This window comes from Falco biarmicus, chromosome 1, assembly GCF_023638135.1.
Source record: "Falco biarmicus isolate bFalBia1 chromosome 1, bFalBia1.pri, whole genome shotgun sequence".
Lineage (NCBI taxonomy): Eukaryota > Metazoa > Chordata > Aves > Falconiformes > Falconidae > Falco > Falco biarmicus.
The window spans coordinates 7,271,457-7,289,595 of record NC_079288.1 but is presented as its reverse complement, the minus strand read 5'-3'; the positions used below and the strand labels follow the sequence as shown (position 1 = coordinate 7,289,595).

Genomic DNA, 18,139 nt, shown 5'->3' with positions numbered 1-18,139 from the left:
CCGCCCCGCCTCCGCCCGCGGCCTGCAGCCGGTCCCGCCCGCCGCCAATAGGGCCGGGGGGGCGGTGCGGCGGCCAATGAGGGCCGGCGGGGCGGGGCCTGTCCCGGTGCCGCTGCGGCCGCGCTGCGTGCGCGGTCCCGCCCGCCCGGTCCCGCCCGGCCCGGCCCCGCGTGCAGCGGGCAGGGGCTGCCGGTGGCGGAGCGGGGATGGCGCACCCCAGCGAGGCCTCGGCGCACACGGCGGCCGCGGCCATGGACAGCAACGTCCTGGCCATCGTCATCGCCGCGAGTGAGTGGCGGGGCCGCGAGCGGGGCCGGGCGGGGGCGACCGCTGCCGTGCGGGATCGGCCTCCGCCGTTGCCTTGCGATGCAGCCCCGAGCTGCGCCGGCGAGGCGGCTCTCCCCTACCCCGGGGGGGCGCTGGCTGCACCCCCGGCCCTTCTGCGGGCCCCCGCGGCGGCAGGGGCTGGCGGTGCCGGGTGGGCTGGCTGGGAGCCGCGGGCCCCCGGGAGGTCGGAGCGCCCTACCGCCGTGCTGACCGGGAGCCGCCAGCCCCGGGATGGGCTGAGCCCCCCCGGCCCCGCAGGCCGCCCCGAGTCTGGCGGGAGGAGCGGGGCGCTGCGCAGGGCGGCGCTTCGGGCAGCCCGAGGCGGGCGGAAGGCGACATTGGCCTCGCTGGGGCTTTTCCAAGGGGTCTGCCGAGGCGCCCGGAGGGGCGGGGGGCGGCAGCCAGGGCGCTGGGCTCGCTGGGCCACCGGCTCAGTCGCCTTTTCTCCCTTCCCCGGCAGCCGTGTCCACCTCCGTCTTCATCGTGGCCATCCTCATCCTGCTGCTGCTCCTGTACCACCGGGACCCCATGTGCTGCCAGTTCCTCTGCTCCTGCCGCTTCTTCCGGACTCCCAGCCAGTATGTGAGTGTCCCCCCGCCCGGCTCTGCTTCCCTGGCGCTGGGAGCCGTGAGGCTGCACCGCCGGGCTCCCCCGTCCCCGGTAGCCTGGCCGGGCTTGCTGATGGCAGTGGGACCTTGTTCCCACTGTCCCAGCGACCCATCCATGCATCCAAGCCTGCCAGGCTGTGCTGCCGTGGGACCTTGTTCCCGCTCTGTCCCAGAGATCCATCCCTCCGACCCTGCCAGACTGTGCTGCTGGGGGTACCATCCCCAAGGCTGCTCACTAGCCAGTCCCCCAGCTCCCCACACAGCTCACGAGGGGTGTCCCCCTCCCCTGGCGCACTCCTGTGTCCGGCTCCGCTTTACAGGGAAGGGGCCCAGCGGGGAAGGGGGCTGGAAGCTCAGGACTAAGGCGGACAAAGCCACTCGCTACCGCTCACATCGCTCACATCCCTGATAACCGGCTCTCTTGTGCAAGGCTTCCCCACGCGGAGCAGGGAGACACAAAGCCCTTTCACTTGCATCTGTAATTTCCTGGGGTTGGCTTTCAAGCGGGGAAGGTGGTGATGGAAAAAAGCACAGCGTGTTCAGCCAGCGCTGCTTTGGTGAGGGTGGCTGCCTGGGGAAAGCTCGGCCTCCCAAGCTGCAGGGCTGGCTGTCGAGGGGAGGGCTGCACCTGCACGTGCCGCTCCAGGGGCCCCGGCAGATTAGGGGACATTTGGCTTCGGCTGGCAGGGGCTGGAGGGGCTGTGAAAGGCAGTTCTGATAGTCTGGCACAGGCTGGGAAGTCCCCAGCAGAAATGACAGTGGGAATGGGGTGTCCCCTGCCTGCATTGCTGCCTCTGCTCCTCTCCCCCTCTTCCTCCCCGCCGCCTGGCCTGCGATGCTGTGCTGCGATGCTGTGCTCCTCGTCCTGCAGAGCTGCTCCCCGCGGCGGTGCAGGATGTGCCCTGAGCTGCAGAGCCCCCGCCGCGCCTGGGCCTGGCTCGGGTGGGCGGGTAAAGGAGAAGGCATCTCGCCTTTAGCAAAGGGCTGTGTGGACAGATGGATGTGGATGCAAAGAACTATAAATGGAAGGGGAACATATATAGGATGTGTTTCTATCAGAAAAAACGAAGCAGTTGTAGTGTGAGGCAGCTTTTCATCAGGTGTAGTTGCGCTGGCTTTGCTCATCAGTTATTAAAACAAACAGTTGTGTTCCCAGCCAACCTAGTTTCCTGCGGCTTCTGTAATTGCGCTGCAGGGCCGAGACAAATGTTAAGAGCAAAAGTTGTTAAGAGCAAAAGTAAATCTGTCATTCGTAGTCCTCCCTGCAGATCCCTGGTTGCTCTGGGAGCCTCTGGGCTGTTTTCTGCTGGCAGGGATGGGACTTTTCTGAGAGCGAGGAACCAGCCCATGGCTTCAGTCCTGGCTCTGGCTCCAGGGCTGCTGTTCATGACAGGGATCTCGGCTCATTGTTGCTCAACACCTTGACAGGGAATCGAGTTTAACTTGATTCACGAACAGAACAGCTATTGCTCTGAGGATTTGCTTGCTATATTATCCTGAAATGACTACTTTGGCAGATAAGAGTTTACAAATTCAGTAACCCTGAGCATGTGACGGCGCTCTTATCTACACCAGCAGAATGGTTGGGTTGGGTTTTTTTTTGTTGTTCCTCAAAGAGAGACGGTTCTGCTGAGTGTGAATGAAAGCCGGCCCAGGCTGCCAGCCCTCTGGCTGTGCTGCTCAGCGGTGCCAGCTGCCTCAGGCGCTTAGTGCAGGCCCTGCGCTGCCCATGGAGGAGGTGCCTGGGCTGTTGGCATCGGTGAACCAGCCCGCAGAGGCTGGCACAGCCGTGTCAGCCAAATGTGCAGAGGTCGCTCTTCCCCCGTCCCGCTTCCCAGGCTGTCCCGTGTGAGCTGGCTGAGCTCTGCTTTGCTGCTGGGTGGGATGGGAGGGATTTCACCTTTGCTCACGTCGTGCTCCTGCACCCCTCGTTCCAGGACTGTCCCCCGCCCTACTTCAGCAGCAGCCAGCGGCTGGTGGGTCCCCAGTGTGGAACGTCACGGCTGGAGAGTGCTGCTGAGAACCCTGGCGTGCAGGTGACAGCTGGGTCCCTGATGGGAGCTCAAGGGGGGGAAACGGTAGCGAAGATCCTGATGATCTTGGAAAGAGGCTGTGGCTGTGGGGAGCTGGAGAGCTCCTGGGGCATAGGGAGAAGATGCTGGACAGCAGGAGCGACTTTGGGAAGTGTTGCCTGGACATAAAAACCTGGGGGGCGGGGCAGGCAGGGGTGCCGCAGAGGACACCATGGTGCCCTGAGGTATTTGAGTGTGAAGTGGCAGGCAGATTCCTCGGGGCTTGGGATCTGGCAAAGCAGGTCATGGTGTAATTACCTCCAGGGAGGGAGGATTTCCTCTCTCCAGGTTTAAGGAAGGGCACGCACAACTTTGAACCCTGAAGTAACTCGAGATGCACCAGGCTGTGAACTTCCAGTAGAGGCACCGCCACACTGACCTTTCTCTTCTGGGCTGGGCATTTCTAGGGAGACGAGCTGTTCTGTGTCGGACCCCCCAGCAGCTACCAGCTGCCTTCCTGGGAGCAGCCTCGTTTGCCAAGCTACGAGAGCGTGCGGAAGAAAGATCGCCAGCGGGAAATCCATCAGATGATTGCCGAGAGGTTTGGGCTGTGGGCAGAGCCTTCCCAGGAGGTGAGTGCTCTCTCCCCTGCACAAGGGTGCTGGCAGAGGCACGGGGGCAGTCCCCCCTGCTCTGGTCTGTACCTGGGACTTGCTTCAGCAATTTGCAGTAGCTAAGGACTCTGTTCTCTGCGATTGCCTTGCTCTGATAGCCTTTATCTCTGAGAAGGGCACGGAGTGTATCAGGAGGCTCCTTTGGTGTACATTGTGCTGGTTAATGATCAAGCTCTCCCAGCACGTTGGCAGAAATGCCGGGAGGCAGGGCAGAGCTGCTGCCGAAAGGGCAGGCCCTTTGGATCATCCCCTCGGTGCAAGTCCAAGCTGGGAATGTTATTTTTAGATCTGTAAGGCTTCCATAATTTTTTGGTCCCTTCTCCCTGCGTGACACCTCCGGGATGCTCAATAAGTGTTTATGGCTTAGTTATGAGCAGGAGGCTTTGCCTGTTATGACATTTCAGATTTGCGCTCCTGCAATAGAACAGAGACAAGCGAGTGCATCTGCCCAGTCAGTCCTGCAGCAGCGTCCCAAGAGCCTCCTGTCGACCAAAAAGCCCTTACTGACTAAAGCGAAACAGAGACATTTGAAACCCTGAGCACAGCACTAAAGGTTCACTGATTTACCTGGATCTGGAGCTCTTAAAGTTGTACCGTAAAGTCTGGCATGGTCAGCACTTGCTGCTCGGTGTTTGGAGCTGTAACTAACGATACCTGCCCTGAAACCAGAGCACTGAGGGCACAGGAGAGTAAGGCCCCAAAGATGAGCAATGGATGAACTACAGCAGGGGCTCTTCCACAATATCCCCGTGCCACTCCCGTTGCTCATTACCGGAGAGAAAGTTAGTTTATTTTGGCAGAGCTGGGCTAGCAACAGCCCAGAGGCTCACCTGCTGCTGTGCAGTGAGACTGTCAAAACCTGGGTAGAAAGCCAGGTTTGTAGGTGCTTGTATACACCCCAGTAATCGATCCTTGGTCAAAGGCAGGCAAACAACAGTCCTCTCGTAACAGAAATCAGGGCTTTTCTGGCCTTGTGACTAGCAGCAAGTCCTTGAAGGGGAACAGGGAAGAGCAGGAACCCAGCACAGAGAGGGTGAGGGGGCAGCGGGGGGAATGTGCCTCTCCAGTGGCTTTTTGCCCTGCTGTGTTGCAAAAGCAGTGTAAGCACTCACCTCATCTAGCCAGCAGCCTGCTGCTCTGAGGGCTGCAGGAATTTCGGTTCAGGCTGGTGGCAGCTGTGAGCCCTGTCATCTGCTCTGTAAGAAGAGGTGGGATAATCTCCTGGTTATTGCTGATCCACTGTGATGTTCTTCCTCTCTCCTCAATAGATGCCGCCTCCCTATGAGCATGCTTTGAGGCACCCTCCAGCTTTCTCAGGAACAGTAATGAGCTGCGAGACCCTGGACAGACGTGGCGTGTCAGACCCATTCCAGGCCCCTGTCAGCTACCAAACTCAGCGAAACACAGCCGTGTGAGGCCTCGGCCTCAGCACACTGCTTCCACCCATGGTGTCAGGGACAGAAGTGCCTGTGGCATCATTCTGGTCTGCAGGGAACGGCCAAACGTCAGACCTTCACCCAGATTCACACTCGGCCAAGACACAGGCAAGTCAGACCCCAGGCAGCAGTACCGTCCCTCCTGCAGCACAAGGACAAGCATGGAGCCAACGCCAGCTCTCCAGCTCCAAGCGGAGCAACCAGGGGTGCCTGTTTGCTCTTCTCTGGCAAACGTGCTGTGGCCAAAGGAGACAGACCAGCTGCTTGCTTTGACACAGGGGACAAAGCCAAGGTGAAGGTCTGCTCAGCCAGAGCTCCTCCAGGCAGCTGGCATATCCACCTCCGTGAGGCAAGCGCTGCCAGCCGTGCCAAGGGTCAGACCTCAGTGGTCACGTCGTGCTATTCCACTTCTTTCTTAGGTTATAAAATGTTTTACTTTATCAGTGTGTTGGTTGCCAGGTGGGACTCCTCACCTGAGAGGCAGAACCAATCTGATCAGAGCATTGCTGTGTGCTCCTGTGTGGTCCTCTGTGATGGAGAGCAATTTTGTGGGGACTTCAGCTCAAGACTGAGAGGCTCTAGGGGCTGTGTCACCTGCTGTATGCAAACACTGACCACCAAGATGAACTGTGTGACTGGATATGCAAGCTGGGAAAGGACAGAAGTGTGGACAATATAGCTGGTGGTCTCCACGACAAACATAAAACAAAGGTGGACACACGTGGCTGACCCAGTTTACCCAGTTTCCTTCTGCAGAGCAGACAATCTAATAATGTCAGCATCACAGATTTTGATAACCTGTTTTCTACTGCAGAGACAACATTTCATAGTATTTACAAACCTGTAGATAAAATTAGATCAGTTTGGCCACAAGGCATTTGGGCTCCTTTCTTTCAAGCAATATAAACTCAAAAATGTCACGGAATGACTTGGAAGACAAAAAGGGAAGCCTTCTGCATTATGGCTTTCTGATACACCTCCAGCCACTGAGCTTCAAATACCACCCAGTCTTATGCATCTTACCAGGCACTCTAAAATTAGTCATGAGTTAGACTGTGAACTCGCCTCACGTGGCTAGTAAATGCAATGCTTTCAGCTATTGGAGTTAATCATTGAGGTGAGTTAGAAGGAAAAAAAAATAATTTCCTGGGATGCAGACTGAGGTGCCAGTGAAAAAGGATCTGTTCTGCAGTATTCTGAATGAAGGTACAAATGTAACAGTAATGTCTAAGAGTGAGTTAAAAATAGAAGAGATTATTAGGGACGGGTACTGACAGAGGAGTGAGTGTAGAGAGAACTCATCCAGTGGCGCAATGGGACAGGCTCTCCAAAGGAAGGCAGCTCCAGATATTAAATGATCAGAAGTAACACGTTCTGTGAACAGCCAAGACCTTCAGCAGCCCCACAGCATTTATTAATCACTCTTACAAATGCTGGCAGGTAATCCCAGTGCCTGAACACTGACCACACGTGCTTTAGGAGCAAGAAGTCCTACACTGGTATCTTCAGAGCTAGAATAATATTGTCCTCTCATGCCAGTCCAGCTGTGGTGGTCTGTCCCAGTCGCTCCTTCCCGTCCCTCCCTATGTGACATAGGAGGCTCAGAGCATGGTGACGAGTTTAAAGCTTCCTACTTCTGTGACAGGGATAACATTGATAAAGGTTTTATAAAGAACCGCTCCTTTGGGTAGACGACAGATCACTTCCCTGCTCTCACTGCTGCGGGGCAGAGGTACGTAGACCTCTTTGGTGTATCTCACAATCCCATCCTCCAGGGCATACAGCGTCTTGTTACGGCCCATCCCCACCTGGAAGAGGATGAGGACTGTTAGAAAGGGAAGGCTGGAGGTCCACCACTAAAGCAGATCTGATCATTGGCCTGCCTTGTTTGATATCCTGCCTTCAACAGCATCTGTTGCTTTGTATTTCAAAATAAAAGCACACTACTTGCTTCCAGCAATCCATATGCAAAAGTGCTCGTTACAAGGGAGGAGATACCGATTCCACCCTGAAGCACAAGCACACAGTTAGGTTACAGAAGCGTTTTGGGATTTCCAGAACTTTCAGACCTTTCCCGAGTCACATGGGCACAGGTGTGAGCGGGCTCTGTGACCAAGAAATACCAGGCAATGAAACCCAGCTTCAGGTTGACATAGAATATAAGAAAGAGCATTAAGAACAAGCTTGAGAGAGAGAAGGCACTGAGGACAGCACTCTGTTGTGGGCTGCTGTTTCTGAGAACGAATGAAGAGATACAAAACCACTTACATGAGCCCCTGGATGCCAGCGTATCAACCGCTGCGTAGCCAGAATGTTGCCTGCATGCACAAATGCACCTGCAACAGAGTGACAGAGTCAGACTGCAGAGAAATGGAGCTCCCTGAGGCCCTGGCAGAACACAAACTGTTCCAAACCCCAGCTTTCTGTGGGAATTTTCTAAGAAATAATTACTTCAAATGCTAAAAGCATATAAACAGAAATGCTCTTGGGGAGAAACGAAAGGCAATTGATATACAATGGCAAAAAGCAATCCTAGGCTTTGAAAAGATTACTTCTAGGGTACAAGGCATTTTCTGGTTGCTGAAGGCATTTGTTTTATTACCTTTCACATGGAATATGTTTTCATCAGCAAAGCTAATAATTATTAAGCACTCGGCTGCAAGAATCTGTACTTTGGCTTCTGCTCAGCCTCATAATTCTCCCCTTTGTAAACACCTAAAATGCCCAGCTTTTCACCACAGCATGGGGGGAAAGTGCACTTAAGTTATTACGTGTCCCACAGTGTACCCTCCTCCCAGGCGCTCCAGAGAGGCAAAGTTAGAATCAAAGGAGGTTTTCTGCAGGCAATTTCAGCTGGCCGCTCGCAGGCCCATCTGGGAGGGAGGCTGACTCACCCTGCCCTCCTGCCGGCGGCTACCCTTGATCACCAGGTTTCACTGAACCTTCCCTTTCCATTCTCTTGGAAGCTGCCCTGGCCACCTCCTCCTGAAATAACAACTGACACCAGTACCCGGGGAGAAACTGTGAAGAACCCAATGAAATGCAAATAAGACTCAGCAGACGCTCAGACCTACCGTCTACTTTTTTAAATCCATAGCGCTTGCCAGGGCTGCGACCACCTAAATTTTTGTAGCTGCTTCCAGTTTTCTTAGAAGCACATCTGATGACAACCAGGCTTGTCTGGGGAGTAGTTAAAACTAGGTTTGGAGGAGGAAAAAAAACATCAGCTGAAAAAAACTATTCTTTTTCAGGTTTAAAGGCTAACAGTTAAGACAGGCTTTAAAACTAAAGGCAACAGAAAGCCCAGGGACGGGAGGGAGGAGAAGTACTTCTAAGACAAACCATAATTGGACCACCACGGCCTAAGTCCCCAGCAAAGAGGCCACATCTCAAGTACAGTTACTGCCCAGGGAGGAATAAAACACTCGGCAACAATGTTAAAGGATATGCACAAATTCATGTTTCAGCAAGGCCTTGTCAAAGGAGGTATAAATGTTACTGGTTGCTGTGGACTGGCCTTATATTGCTTTGAAAAAAGACAAGTTGTGATCTCTGTTTCAGTTTCCCCTTTGACTCAATGGCATTTACTTAGCAATATTTTGAAATCTAACAAATGAGAAGATTCCAATTCAAGACAATATATAAGCACGTATTCAAGTGGGCACTAGTGATACAGCCAGGAGCAGTGTGAGGAGTCTCAAGGATTACAGAGCCCTGGGAGTAGTGGTAAGGGACTCTGGGTAGGTAGTTTTTTGGTCAGTCCTCCCGATCAAAGGGAAGGGGTTTGCAAGGGCCAGTCAAATGTGGTGAACCAACAAATGGTTGTAGGAGTGGTGCTAGAGCTAGAGGTTCAGCCACTTGGACCACGGGACTCGCTTTGAGTGCTCAACTGGGGGCTGATGGGGTCCATTTGACAGAGAAGGGGAAGCACATCTTCGGTCGTAGGCTTGCCAAGCTAGTGAAAAGGGCTTTAGACTAAAGTTTCTGGGGAGAGGAACTTCAGTCTCTCCCGCTCCTACCAGTTTGATGCCAATGCCAGCAAGAGATGCCCAGAGCCTGGAGAGGGATGGTAAGTCAGCAGGAAAGCACCTGAAGAGCAGCACAAAGGAATTCCAGCCAGGAAGTCAAGATTCCTCAGGGACCCAACTTAAATGCCTCTATGCAAATGCATGTAGCATGGGGAATAAACAAGAGGAGTTAGACCTGTGCACACCTGCAGGGCTGTGATCTTACTGGCATCACAGAGATGTGGTGGGATGGCTCCTAGGAGTAGACTGTTGGAACAGAAGGGTACAGGCTCTTCAGAAAGGACAGGCAGGGGAGACGAGGAGGGGGTGTTGCCATGGAGCTCCACCTGGAGATGGGTGAGTAACTGACCTTGAGCTTATGGGTCAGGATTAAAGGGAGGGCAGGGACAGGTGACATTATAGCGGTGGTCTGCTAGAGGCCACCTGACCAGGAAGACTGCATGGATGGGGCCCTCTACAGACAGAAGCTGCTGCATGTTCACAAGCTCTGGTCCTCATGGAGGTTCCCAGAATGCGTTGATGGTAACTTCCTTCTCCAAGTGACAGAGGAGCCAATGAGGAGAGGTGCTATACTGTACCTTGTTCTCACCAACAAGGAGGGGCTGGTGACGAATGTGAAGCTCAAGCTGAAGTGACCATGAGATGGTCGAGTTCAAGATCCTTAGGACAGCAAGCAGGGTGCACAGCCAGCTTGCTACCCTCGACTTCAGGAGGGCAGACTTTGGCCTCTTCAGGGATCTGCTTGGAAGAGTACCAAGTCCTGGGGGGAAGAGGTGCCCAAGAAAGCTGGTTAATATTCAAGGATCACCTCCTCCAAGCTCAGGAGCAATGGATCCCCAACAAAGAGAAAATCAGGCAAAACCACCAGCAGGCCTGCATGGATGAACAACGAGCTCCTGGACAAACATAAAAAGGAAGCCTACAGAGGGTGGAAGCATGCACAGGTAGCCTGGGAGGAATACAAAGAAACTGCCCCATCAGCCAGGGTTCAGGTTAGGAAAGCTAAAGCCCCGAAATAATTACATTTGGCCAAGTATATCAAGGGCAACAAGAAAACTTTCTATAGGTACATCATGATAAAAGGGAGATGGGAAAATGCAGGCCCTCTCTGGAAGGAAATGGGAAACCTGGTTACCCAGGACACGGAGAAGGCCGAGGTACTCAATGACTTTTTTGCCTCAGTCTTCACAGGCAAATGCTGCAGCCCCACAGCCCAAGTCACAGAAGGCAAAAGCAGGGACGGGGAGAATACAGAACCACCCACTGTAAAAGATCAGGTTCAAGACCATCTAAGGAATCTGAAGGTGCACAAGTCCATGAGACCTGATGAGATGCATCCACGGGTCCAGAGGAAACTGGCGGATGAAGTGGCTAAGCCACTGTCCATCGTGCTTGAGGAGACGTAGCAGTCCAGTGAAGTTCCCACTGACAGGAAAAGGGGAAACATAACCCTCATTTTTAAAGAGGGAAGAAGGAAGACCTGAGGAACTACAGGCTGGTCAGCCTCACCTCTGTGCCTGGCAAGATCATGGAGCAGATCCTCCTGGAAACTATGCTAAGGCACATGGAAAATAAGATGATGACTGATGACAGAACACATGGATTCACTCAGGGCAAATCGTGCCTGACAGATGTGGTGGCCTTCTGTGACAGGGGTTACAGCACTGGCGGACAAAGTAAGAGCAACTAATGAATTTGTGCACATCTTTTGACACTGGCCCGCATGACATCTTTGTCTTTTAACGGGAGAGACATGGATTTGATGGGTTGCCCACTTGGTGGATAAGGAATAGGCTGGACAGTCGTACCCGAGAGTTGCAGTCAACAGCTCAATGTCCACGCGGAGGTCACTGCTTGGACCAGTGCTGTTTAACATCTGTGTCGGCAACATGGGCACTGGGATTGAGTGCACCCCTAGCATGCCTGCCCATGACACGAAGCTGTGGTGCGGCTGACACGCTCAAAGGAAGGCTTGCCATCCAGAGGGACCCTGGCAGGCTTAAAAGGTGGGCCCCTGCAAACGTCATGAAGTGCAACAAGGCCAAGTGCAAGGTCCTGCATGTTGGCTGGGGCAATCCCAAGCACATTTACAAGCTGGGCAGAGAATGGATTGAGAGCAGTCCTGAAAAAGATTTGAGGGTGTTGGTTGATGAGAAGTTCAGCATGACCCAGCAATGTGTGTTTGCAGCCCAGCAAACCAACCAAATCCTGGTCTGCATAAAAGGAAGCATGGCCAGTAAGGCAAGCAGGTGATCCTCCTTCCCTGCTCTGCTCTTGTGAGACCCCCCCTGTGCAGTACTGCGTTCAGCTCTGGGGCCCCCAACACAGGGAGGACATGGACCTGTTGGAGCAAGTCCAGAGGAGGCTGCAAAGATGCTCAGAGGGCTGGAGCACCCCTCCTAGGAAGACAGGCTGAGAGAGTTTGGGTTGTTCAGCCTGGAGAAGGATCTGGGGAGACCTTAGGACAGCCTTCCAGTACCCAAAGGGGCCAACAAGAAAGCTGGCGGGGGACTTGTTACAAGGGCTTCTAGTGATAGGACAAGGGGGAATGGCTTTAAACTGAAAGAGGGGAGACGTAGGTTAGATACCAGAAAGAGAGTCTTCACCATGAGAGTGGTGAGGCACTGGAACAGGCTGCCCAGAAAAGCTGTGGGTGCCCCATCCCTGGAAGTGTCCAAGGCCAGGCTGGACGGGGCCTGGAGCACCCTGGGCTGGTGGAAGGTGTCCCTGCCCAGGGCAGGGGGGGAACTGGGCGATCTTTAGGGTCCCTTCCAACCCAAACCATTCGATGATTATATATATGTAATTGCTATCCTGAACATACTAATAAAAGCATTTTCTGCAAATTCTTGAGTTACAATCAGGACAAGTCAAAGAGGAAGAAAAAAAAAAAAAATCAGTCTTTACAGACACTGATTTTCTCTGGAACATAAATATCCACACCACAAACTCCTTCCTTATACAAAAGACAGTGACAGAAAACACTGTTTTTCTTATCAATAAATCTGAGCCTCTCATGAACTTCTGTTAAAAATGACTGAGATATAATTAGCTCTTCTTAAAAAAATAAGTAAGTCTCTTCAGTACGTCCTTTCATGCAAAAGAAGTTAGTAGGCAAATCCAATTTTTCCGCCTCCCTCTATTTCGCCCCTAAGCAGCAGGTCAGTATGCAACAGTGGCTATCATCACATTCATGTTTCCTTAACCTGAATAAACCACTGGATGAATTTAATACCAGTTAAAATTGCCAGAGATACTCAGAGAGCTAGAAATACTGCTGCAAAAAGGATAATTGCTCTACAAGGAAACATTAACTTCAAGAGCTTACCCATTAAGTAAAAGAAAGGCTCTGAGACTTAAAAAAATACAGGGAAGTAGGAAAAGATGGACGATAGTTACAGTTTCATATACACAAATCGTACAAAATTATAGTCCAATTCCCTTTTGTCAAAACAAACCTTCAACAGGTTGATTCCAGGGTTACAGTTTGTGCTGCACAAAAGAAGTCTGCAAGCAAAAAAATGAACCTCAAAGCAACAGACATGGGGAAAAGCTGCTGTCTAGAGCCAATTGAGACAGAGAGCTTGTAACTTGACTGAAGTCACATTGGAAATCAGTAGAAAAAACGTCAAGATATTGCCAAAAAAAAAAAAAAAAAAACAAACCCACGAGGTTATTTGTCTTTAGCACTTCTAGATTAAAAAAGTGGATTTTAACAGCCTCCTGCCTACTGCACTGTGCAAGGGAGAGCCGCACCGCCGGGTGTGTGGTCTCCACCGAGCGCACATTAACCCTGCTTGCCCCAGGCTGAATTTTCCGCTGCGAGCGCGATCCAGCGGCAGCGCCGAGACGCGGTGCGGGCCTCGTCCCTGGCGGTTCTCCAGTGCAAGGGGGATCCAGAGATCTGGCCCGCGGCACCCCGGCCCCTACCGAGGCCCCTTCCCGCACAAAGGCCCCGCGCAGGGGTAGCGCTCGGGCCCCCGCCCAGCCCCCACCTGAGGTAAAAGTCAAGGCCCCGACCCCCAGCTACCAGCAGTAACCGCCCCAGGACACCCCTTCCGACTCGCTGCCTCCGCCCCAGCCGGACCCCTGCCCACCCCGCGGAGGGGTGAAGCGGGAGATACCACCGCACTCACACAACCGCCGCAGCGACGCCATTTTCCCTCCCTCCGCAGCACTTCTCCTTCCGCCGGGCGGCCGGGCCGTAAGCGGGGCGCTTGTGGTTGGCCAGATCCTTCCGCGGGAACGCTGGGAAGCGAGCGGAGGCCTGTGATTGGTCCGACCGAGAGCATCATAATGCCGGCGGGTTTGGACCAATAGGAGCTGGGCCGAGGTTTCTTCAAGGGGCGGGCGCCGCAGCCTTGGGGCTTCAGTTGCCTGGGCGACGCGGCAGGGTGCGCAGCCGTGGCCACGTGGCGCTACTTCGACGTCGTCTTGGACGACTCGGAGTCTGAGGCCGGGCTGGTTATCGGAAGCTCCCTGCTACAGCCGGCAACAATGGCGCCCTCGCCTCCACCCCCGGCCCCCAAGCCGGAGCAGGGGCAGCCCCCGGCTGCCTCTCCTGAGGAGGGGATGGTGACCAAAGTGGTTGTGGAGGAGACCAGCGAGAGCGAGGAGCAGGACAGTGAGGGCGACGAGCAGGACAGTGAGGAAGATGGGGGTGATGGGTTTGAGCATGAGTACGGCTACGGATATTTTGAGGATTATCTGTTGGAGGAGGATGAGGGTGTGTTCACGGAGGAGCAGGATGATGATGATGAGGAGGACGAATTCATCCCTCTGCCTGATAGGCTCAGGATGAGTGTGCTGGCCAGCAGGATGGCAGCTGCTGAGCACCCCCACGCCAGCGGCAGGGACGTGGAGGCGCTAGCTGGCCCGAGTGATGGTAGTCACCTGCTGGCCCCCGGCAGCAGGGAGCCGCTGGTAGCCCAGGTGCCATCTGGACAAGTGTTCGATGGCAACCGAAACAGCCCCCGTGGCGCCAAGAGACTCTGCGGGTGCCTGCTGGCGGGTTCTCCCTCCGAGCCCTCAGGCCAGCCTGGCAGCTCCACGGCCAGCAGCAGGTTCCTCGAAGAAGCCCCCGCCGCCAAGAAGCCAAGGCTCAGTGCAGAGGGCAGTGGGGCAGCCCGCGGTGATGCCTGGCAGCGGAGGGAGCAGAATGCCCGTGCTCAAATGCCACAAGCCCAGCAGCTAGGGAGGAGCCAGGAACGCATTGCCGTGGTGATAGATCCAGGTACTTGTCCTCACAGCCTGCACCTCCTTTGTGTTGGGTGCTGTCTCTGCTCTGCAGGCCTGACCTGTGCGTTGCTTTCAGTTCTCTTACAGAAAGCAGGTGGAGTGCATGTCCTCAGGGCTCTGCAGGCTGAAAATTATTGCTGTGTGGGGGCTAGTCAAGCTATTCCGTGCAGCATCAGCTGGAGGTGACAAATTCAGGTGTGCAAGCAAAATCTCAATGTTCTTGCCCCCCTCCTCCCCCCCCCCCCCCCCCCCCGTTATTTACACTCATCAGTCATTGTATTTAGCAGGCCAAATAAAGACCCCTCTTGTCTTCTCCCTGCCTCTGAGTGGGAGCACTGGTTTGAGTGAATGATAAACACACCCTTGGTCTGGCTGTTTTCATATCCCAACAGGTGGATGCAGGAACTGAATGCGTAGAAGAAGAAGGTGTCCTGACTGTGCTTCAGCTGGAGGATTTTATGGGCATGGTTTACAATTACAAACAAGTAAGAGTGCTTATAACTTTTGTGCTCTTGAACGTGCCTTGCTGGAAGAGTGGTGGTGTCCATCCCTCTTGACGGCGGGAAGGTTTTGATGTGGCATGGAGCCATGGCTTCAGTAAACCAGAAATCTGGTTTTGGAAGCCATCGGTGGATCAAAACCACTCGGGTTGTACAATACAAAGCTTTGGCCAGCTTGCTTTCTTAGTTACAATTTTTTCACACAGTTTTGAAGAGGTAACATGGTCAGATCGAGTGTGACGGTTTTTAAATTTTCTGCCATAATTTATACCAGATCAAGTATTGCCTGCTTGCCCCCAAAGAGCAGCGCCAACCGAATTTTTCATCTGCAGACCTATCTGCAGAATCAGAGCCGTAGGTTGATGCACTTGCATGTGCATCTCAGAATGGTTTAACTCCTCTTTTTTCTGTTGCTCTTTGCAGGTGGCCCAGGGCTCTGCGGGACAGCTTACGACCCTGTCAGGCTACGTGACTTACATGATGGAGGCGATGCCTCAGAAAATTATCGCATTGGCAGTTGTTGGAGTAGAAGAATATTCCAGGTTAAACTTCTTTCCCTCCAAAAGTTTCTGTGTTGTCTCTGGCCTTGACAAATGCCATAGGCGTTTACATTAACTCCTTGTAGCAAAGGCTGGAGCCTCAGGGGTGATCCCACACAGAACTATTCCCCTATTATACAGACACACAAGCAAAGGCCCCTCCAGCCTGTCACCACAGTGACCACTGGGGAATACCTGTGAAAGAGTTCCCAGCCTTACTTTGCTCTTCTTGGGTTTCTCAGAATTCAGTCAAGAAAGAATCCACCACAGGCGGCAGCAAGTGTAAACCAAGAAGAGGAAGAGGGAAGCCTGAGAAATCTGGGAATAACCAGAAGGGATGTGCAAGAAGTAAGTACCTGTAAAACAGGCATGCAGCCATCATCTCTTGTTTGAACACTGTTCCAAGAAATGGGCGACATCAAGAGATGACAGCTTGCTGCTGGAGAGCTGCGGCAGCTGGAACATCACTAAACCGGTATTAACCAGCAGGAGGCATGCCACCCCTGAATACTTCAGTCCCTTAAGTTAACTGTTCCCAAAATGGGGAGAGAGTGGCTGTTCTCATCCTGTAACAAGAAGCTGTGGCCCTTTTTTGTTTCAGACAAGAGTGGTGTTCAATGTGACAAGAGTAACTGTTCCATTTGTGGTTTACAGGCTTTGGTGGATCTGCAGGTGTCCAAACAAGTCCAAATCCAGATGTTTAAGAGCTGGGAGGAGCTTGGAGAATTTGTCACCATGTTCACAAAAGCTGTAGCTGAAGCACCATTCAGGTGAGCAGGCAGATGAGGTTTGGCCATGTCTTCGTAGAGGCTGCACTTTCACAGTTACTGGAGGGAACAGCAGCTACATGGCTGTACTTCAGGACAACAGTTTTTCACTGGCTGACAGAAAGTGAATTCTCTCGTGTCAACATAGCGCTCTGTGTGCATGTTGGCTTGTGTCAGGAGTGCTCCCAAGTACAGGATTGTTTCCCTTTTCAGTAGGAAATCTGGGTCTCAAGCAAGGAAATTGGTAATGCATGTAAAGAAAAGAGGGTCAGACTTTCAGCATTTGATGCCAATGCAATGACAGATGCAGGGATAGGATCTTCTTCATAGCCTCATTGTCTTACTTGCTTTCCCATTCTTTGTTCTCCCTAGGCGAGCAAAAGAGGAGATGGACTTCCCTTTCTACGTGGGTCCTGGGTGCTGTGGAGGGCCGAACGTGGATCGTGTTGTAAATGGTCTCTTGCAAGTTTGGAAGAGGCAGTTAGAACAAATTAGGCAGGTCAACTTTGCGATGGCTGAGGCTATTGCGGCTGCCTTCCCTTCTCCTCAGCTTCTGTACCAGGTGAGATTGCCTCAGGAATACAGAGCACTGTGCGCAGACGGCCAACACACGTAAGGCATGGAAGAAATAATGTAACTGGTACTTGACATGATAATTCTGTGGGAGATGTTTAGTAAGGCAGCAAAGGAACGGATGCCTTGGCACCCGTTGCTTTTGGCTGTACAGAGCAGGCTCCTGAGGGAGCACTACTAGTTCCACATCAGCCTGTCGGCTCACCAAAGAGACCTGGTGAGGGACCAGGTGAAAAATTATGTTGTGAAAGGGTAGAGCAGTCACAGGTGCCTAGCTTTGGTTATTTTTTTTTGAGCAATGTATCCAAACGGATGACACTGTTGTTCCTTGTTGTTGATTTTAGGCCTACAACCTAACCTGGGAGCCGGAGTGGGAAAACCTGCTGGTCAACATCCCTTCGTGCAGTGGCACTGGCAGGACCTTCCAGGCAGTTAGACCGGACCTCTCCTGACAAATCGATCAGCCCACCACTTCCTACAACCCTTCTCTCTATTTGAATTACAATCCATAGCCCCAGGGAAGGAGGCTGTTACAGTTTGACTGGTTTAGGCATTCCGTTTTGTTCTGGGAAGAAACGCTTAGTTAATTAAGTTATTGTTCCAAGTTCAAGTTTAAAGTTCAAGGTCCGGGTTAAGTTCAAGATCCAAGTTCAAGACTTTATTGTAGCAGAAGAAGGTTGGATGAAATTGTTGAACGGCTGGAGTTTGCAGAAGAAAGGCGGTGAACATCATCAGAACGTGAATTGGACACCGTTTATAGTATTGCTAATTCCTCCTATTTCATAAACAATTTTGAATAATAAACTCTGCTTTGTAACATGTTGTCTTGAATATAGACAGGTATGCCCCGTGTTGAATACTTTCTACTGCTACCCTAAACTGCAAGTAGTTATCTTCTCATTGGAAGCCACATTGGAAATCCTAACGCTACAGCAACATGGTGCTGCCCCCCCACCCCCAGCATCTGTTCGAGTGAGGTGGAAGAACTTTACCTCACAAAATAAGACTGTCAGTTTTCCAGTCTGGCAGATGGGAATGAGTAAGACTAATTTTCAGATATAAATTTAGACTGCCTTGATTCAGTCTCCAGACGGCTTAATCTATTGAGGGTCTTGAAATCTGATTATATGTGCTGGAATTATGAGGTCTAAACAGTTGGCAGAAAAAGCTTTCTTTTAATTAGATTGGGGAACATGCTTGCCTGTCTACAAAGCCATTAGCACTTGTGGACAGGCACACAAGGACAGCTGAGGTCTGCAACAGCAGCACTTACGGAGATGAGTGCCCAGAGTGAATTAAACTTCCAGTGTGTGGAAGTTACCCTTTGGAACCACAATGCCTCCGAAGCAAAAAGCAGGTATTTGGCGAAGCCCTTGCCTGGCCAGTAGCACGCTTCTGACCTAACTGGTAAATCTTATTAGCCTGGCATTTGCAAAC

At 52.7% G+C, this 18,139-nt stretch overlaps 3 protein-coding genes across 4 annotated transcripts; 2 read left to right on the top strand and 1 right to left on the bottom strand.

The window, feature by feature from the left end:
• The first annotated feature begins 123 nt into the window (after positions 1-123).
• Positions 124-6,545, top strand: LOC130147194 (uncharacterized). Its single transcript, XM_056334018.1, has 5 exons — positions 124-288; positions 788-909; positions 2,873-2,971; positions 3,415-3,579; positions 4,890-6,545. Exons 1-5 carry the CDS (start codon positions 207-209, stop codon positions 5,034-5,036), a joined length of 615 nt encoding a protein of 204 aa, XP_056189993.1. The 5' UTR covers positions 124-206; the 3' UTR covers positions 5,037-6,545.
• MRPL27 (mitochondrial ribosomal protein L27) lies at positions 6,450-13,309 on the bottom strand. Of its 2 annotated transcripts, none has more exons than XM_056334034.1 (4): positions 13,222-13,309; positions 8,132-8,254; positions 7,326-7,393; positions 6,450-6,865 (listed from the first exon to the last, which is right to left on the bottom strand). In XM_056334034.1, exons 1-4 carry the CDS (start codon positions 13,241-13,243, stop codon positions 6,659-6,661), a joined length of 420 nt encoding a protein of 139 aa, XP_056190009.1. In that variant the 5' UTR covers positions 13,244-13,309; the 3' UTR covers positions 6,450-6,658. The 2 variants fall into 2 exon arrangements, with proteins under 2 accessions (XP_056190009.1, XP_056190005.1); XM_056334030.1 differs by having other exon boundaries at positions 13,183-13,289.
• Positions 13,310-13,427: 118 nt separating this feature from the next.
• Positions 13,428-17,948, top strand: EME1 (essential meiotic structure-specific endonuclease 1). The gene is given in 8 exon segments (XM_056350196.1): positions 13,428-14,318; positions 14,400-14,506; positions 14,668-14,808; positions 15,247-15,365; positions 15,605-15,710; positions 16,017-16,132; positions 16,502-16,691; positions 17,047-17,948. Coding segments are annotated over 8 exon segments (1,683 nt in total). The 5' UTR covers positions 13,428-13,582; the 3' UTR covers positions 17,215-17,948.
• Positions 17,949-18,139: the final 191 nt, after the last annotated feature.

Bases quoted from the DNA above. Each gene is read 5' to 3' on its own strand.
- LOC130147194 (XM_056334018.1), top strand. From the start codon at position 207: ATGGCGCACCCCAGCGAGGCCTCGGCGCACACGGCGGCCGCGGCCATG. The intron at 2,972-3,414 runs GTGACAGCTGGG...GGGCATTTCTAG, and splicing joins CTGAGAACCCTGGCGTGCAG to GGAGACGAGCTGTTCTGTGT. The intron at 3,580-4,889 runs GTGAGTGCTCTC...TCTCCTCAATAG, and splicing joins GGGCAGAGCCTTCCCAGGAG to ATGCCGCCTCCCTATGAGCA.
- MRPL27 (XM_056334030.1), bottom strand. From the start codon at position 13,243: ATGGCGTCGCTGCGGCGGTTGTGTGAGTGCGGTGGTATCTCCCGCTTC. The intron at 7,394-8,131 runs GTAGGTCTGAGC...ACTCTGTTGCAG, and splicing joins TGGATTTAAAAAAGTAGACG to GTGCATTTGTGCATGCAGGC. The intron at 6,866-7,325 runs GTAAGTGGTTTT...ATCCTCTTCCAG, and splicing joins GCTGGCATCCAGGGGCTCAT to GTGGGGATGGGCCGTAACAA.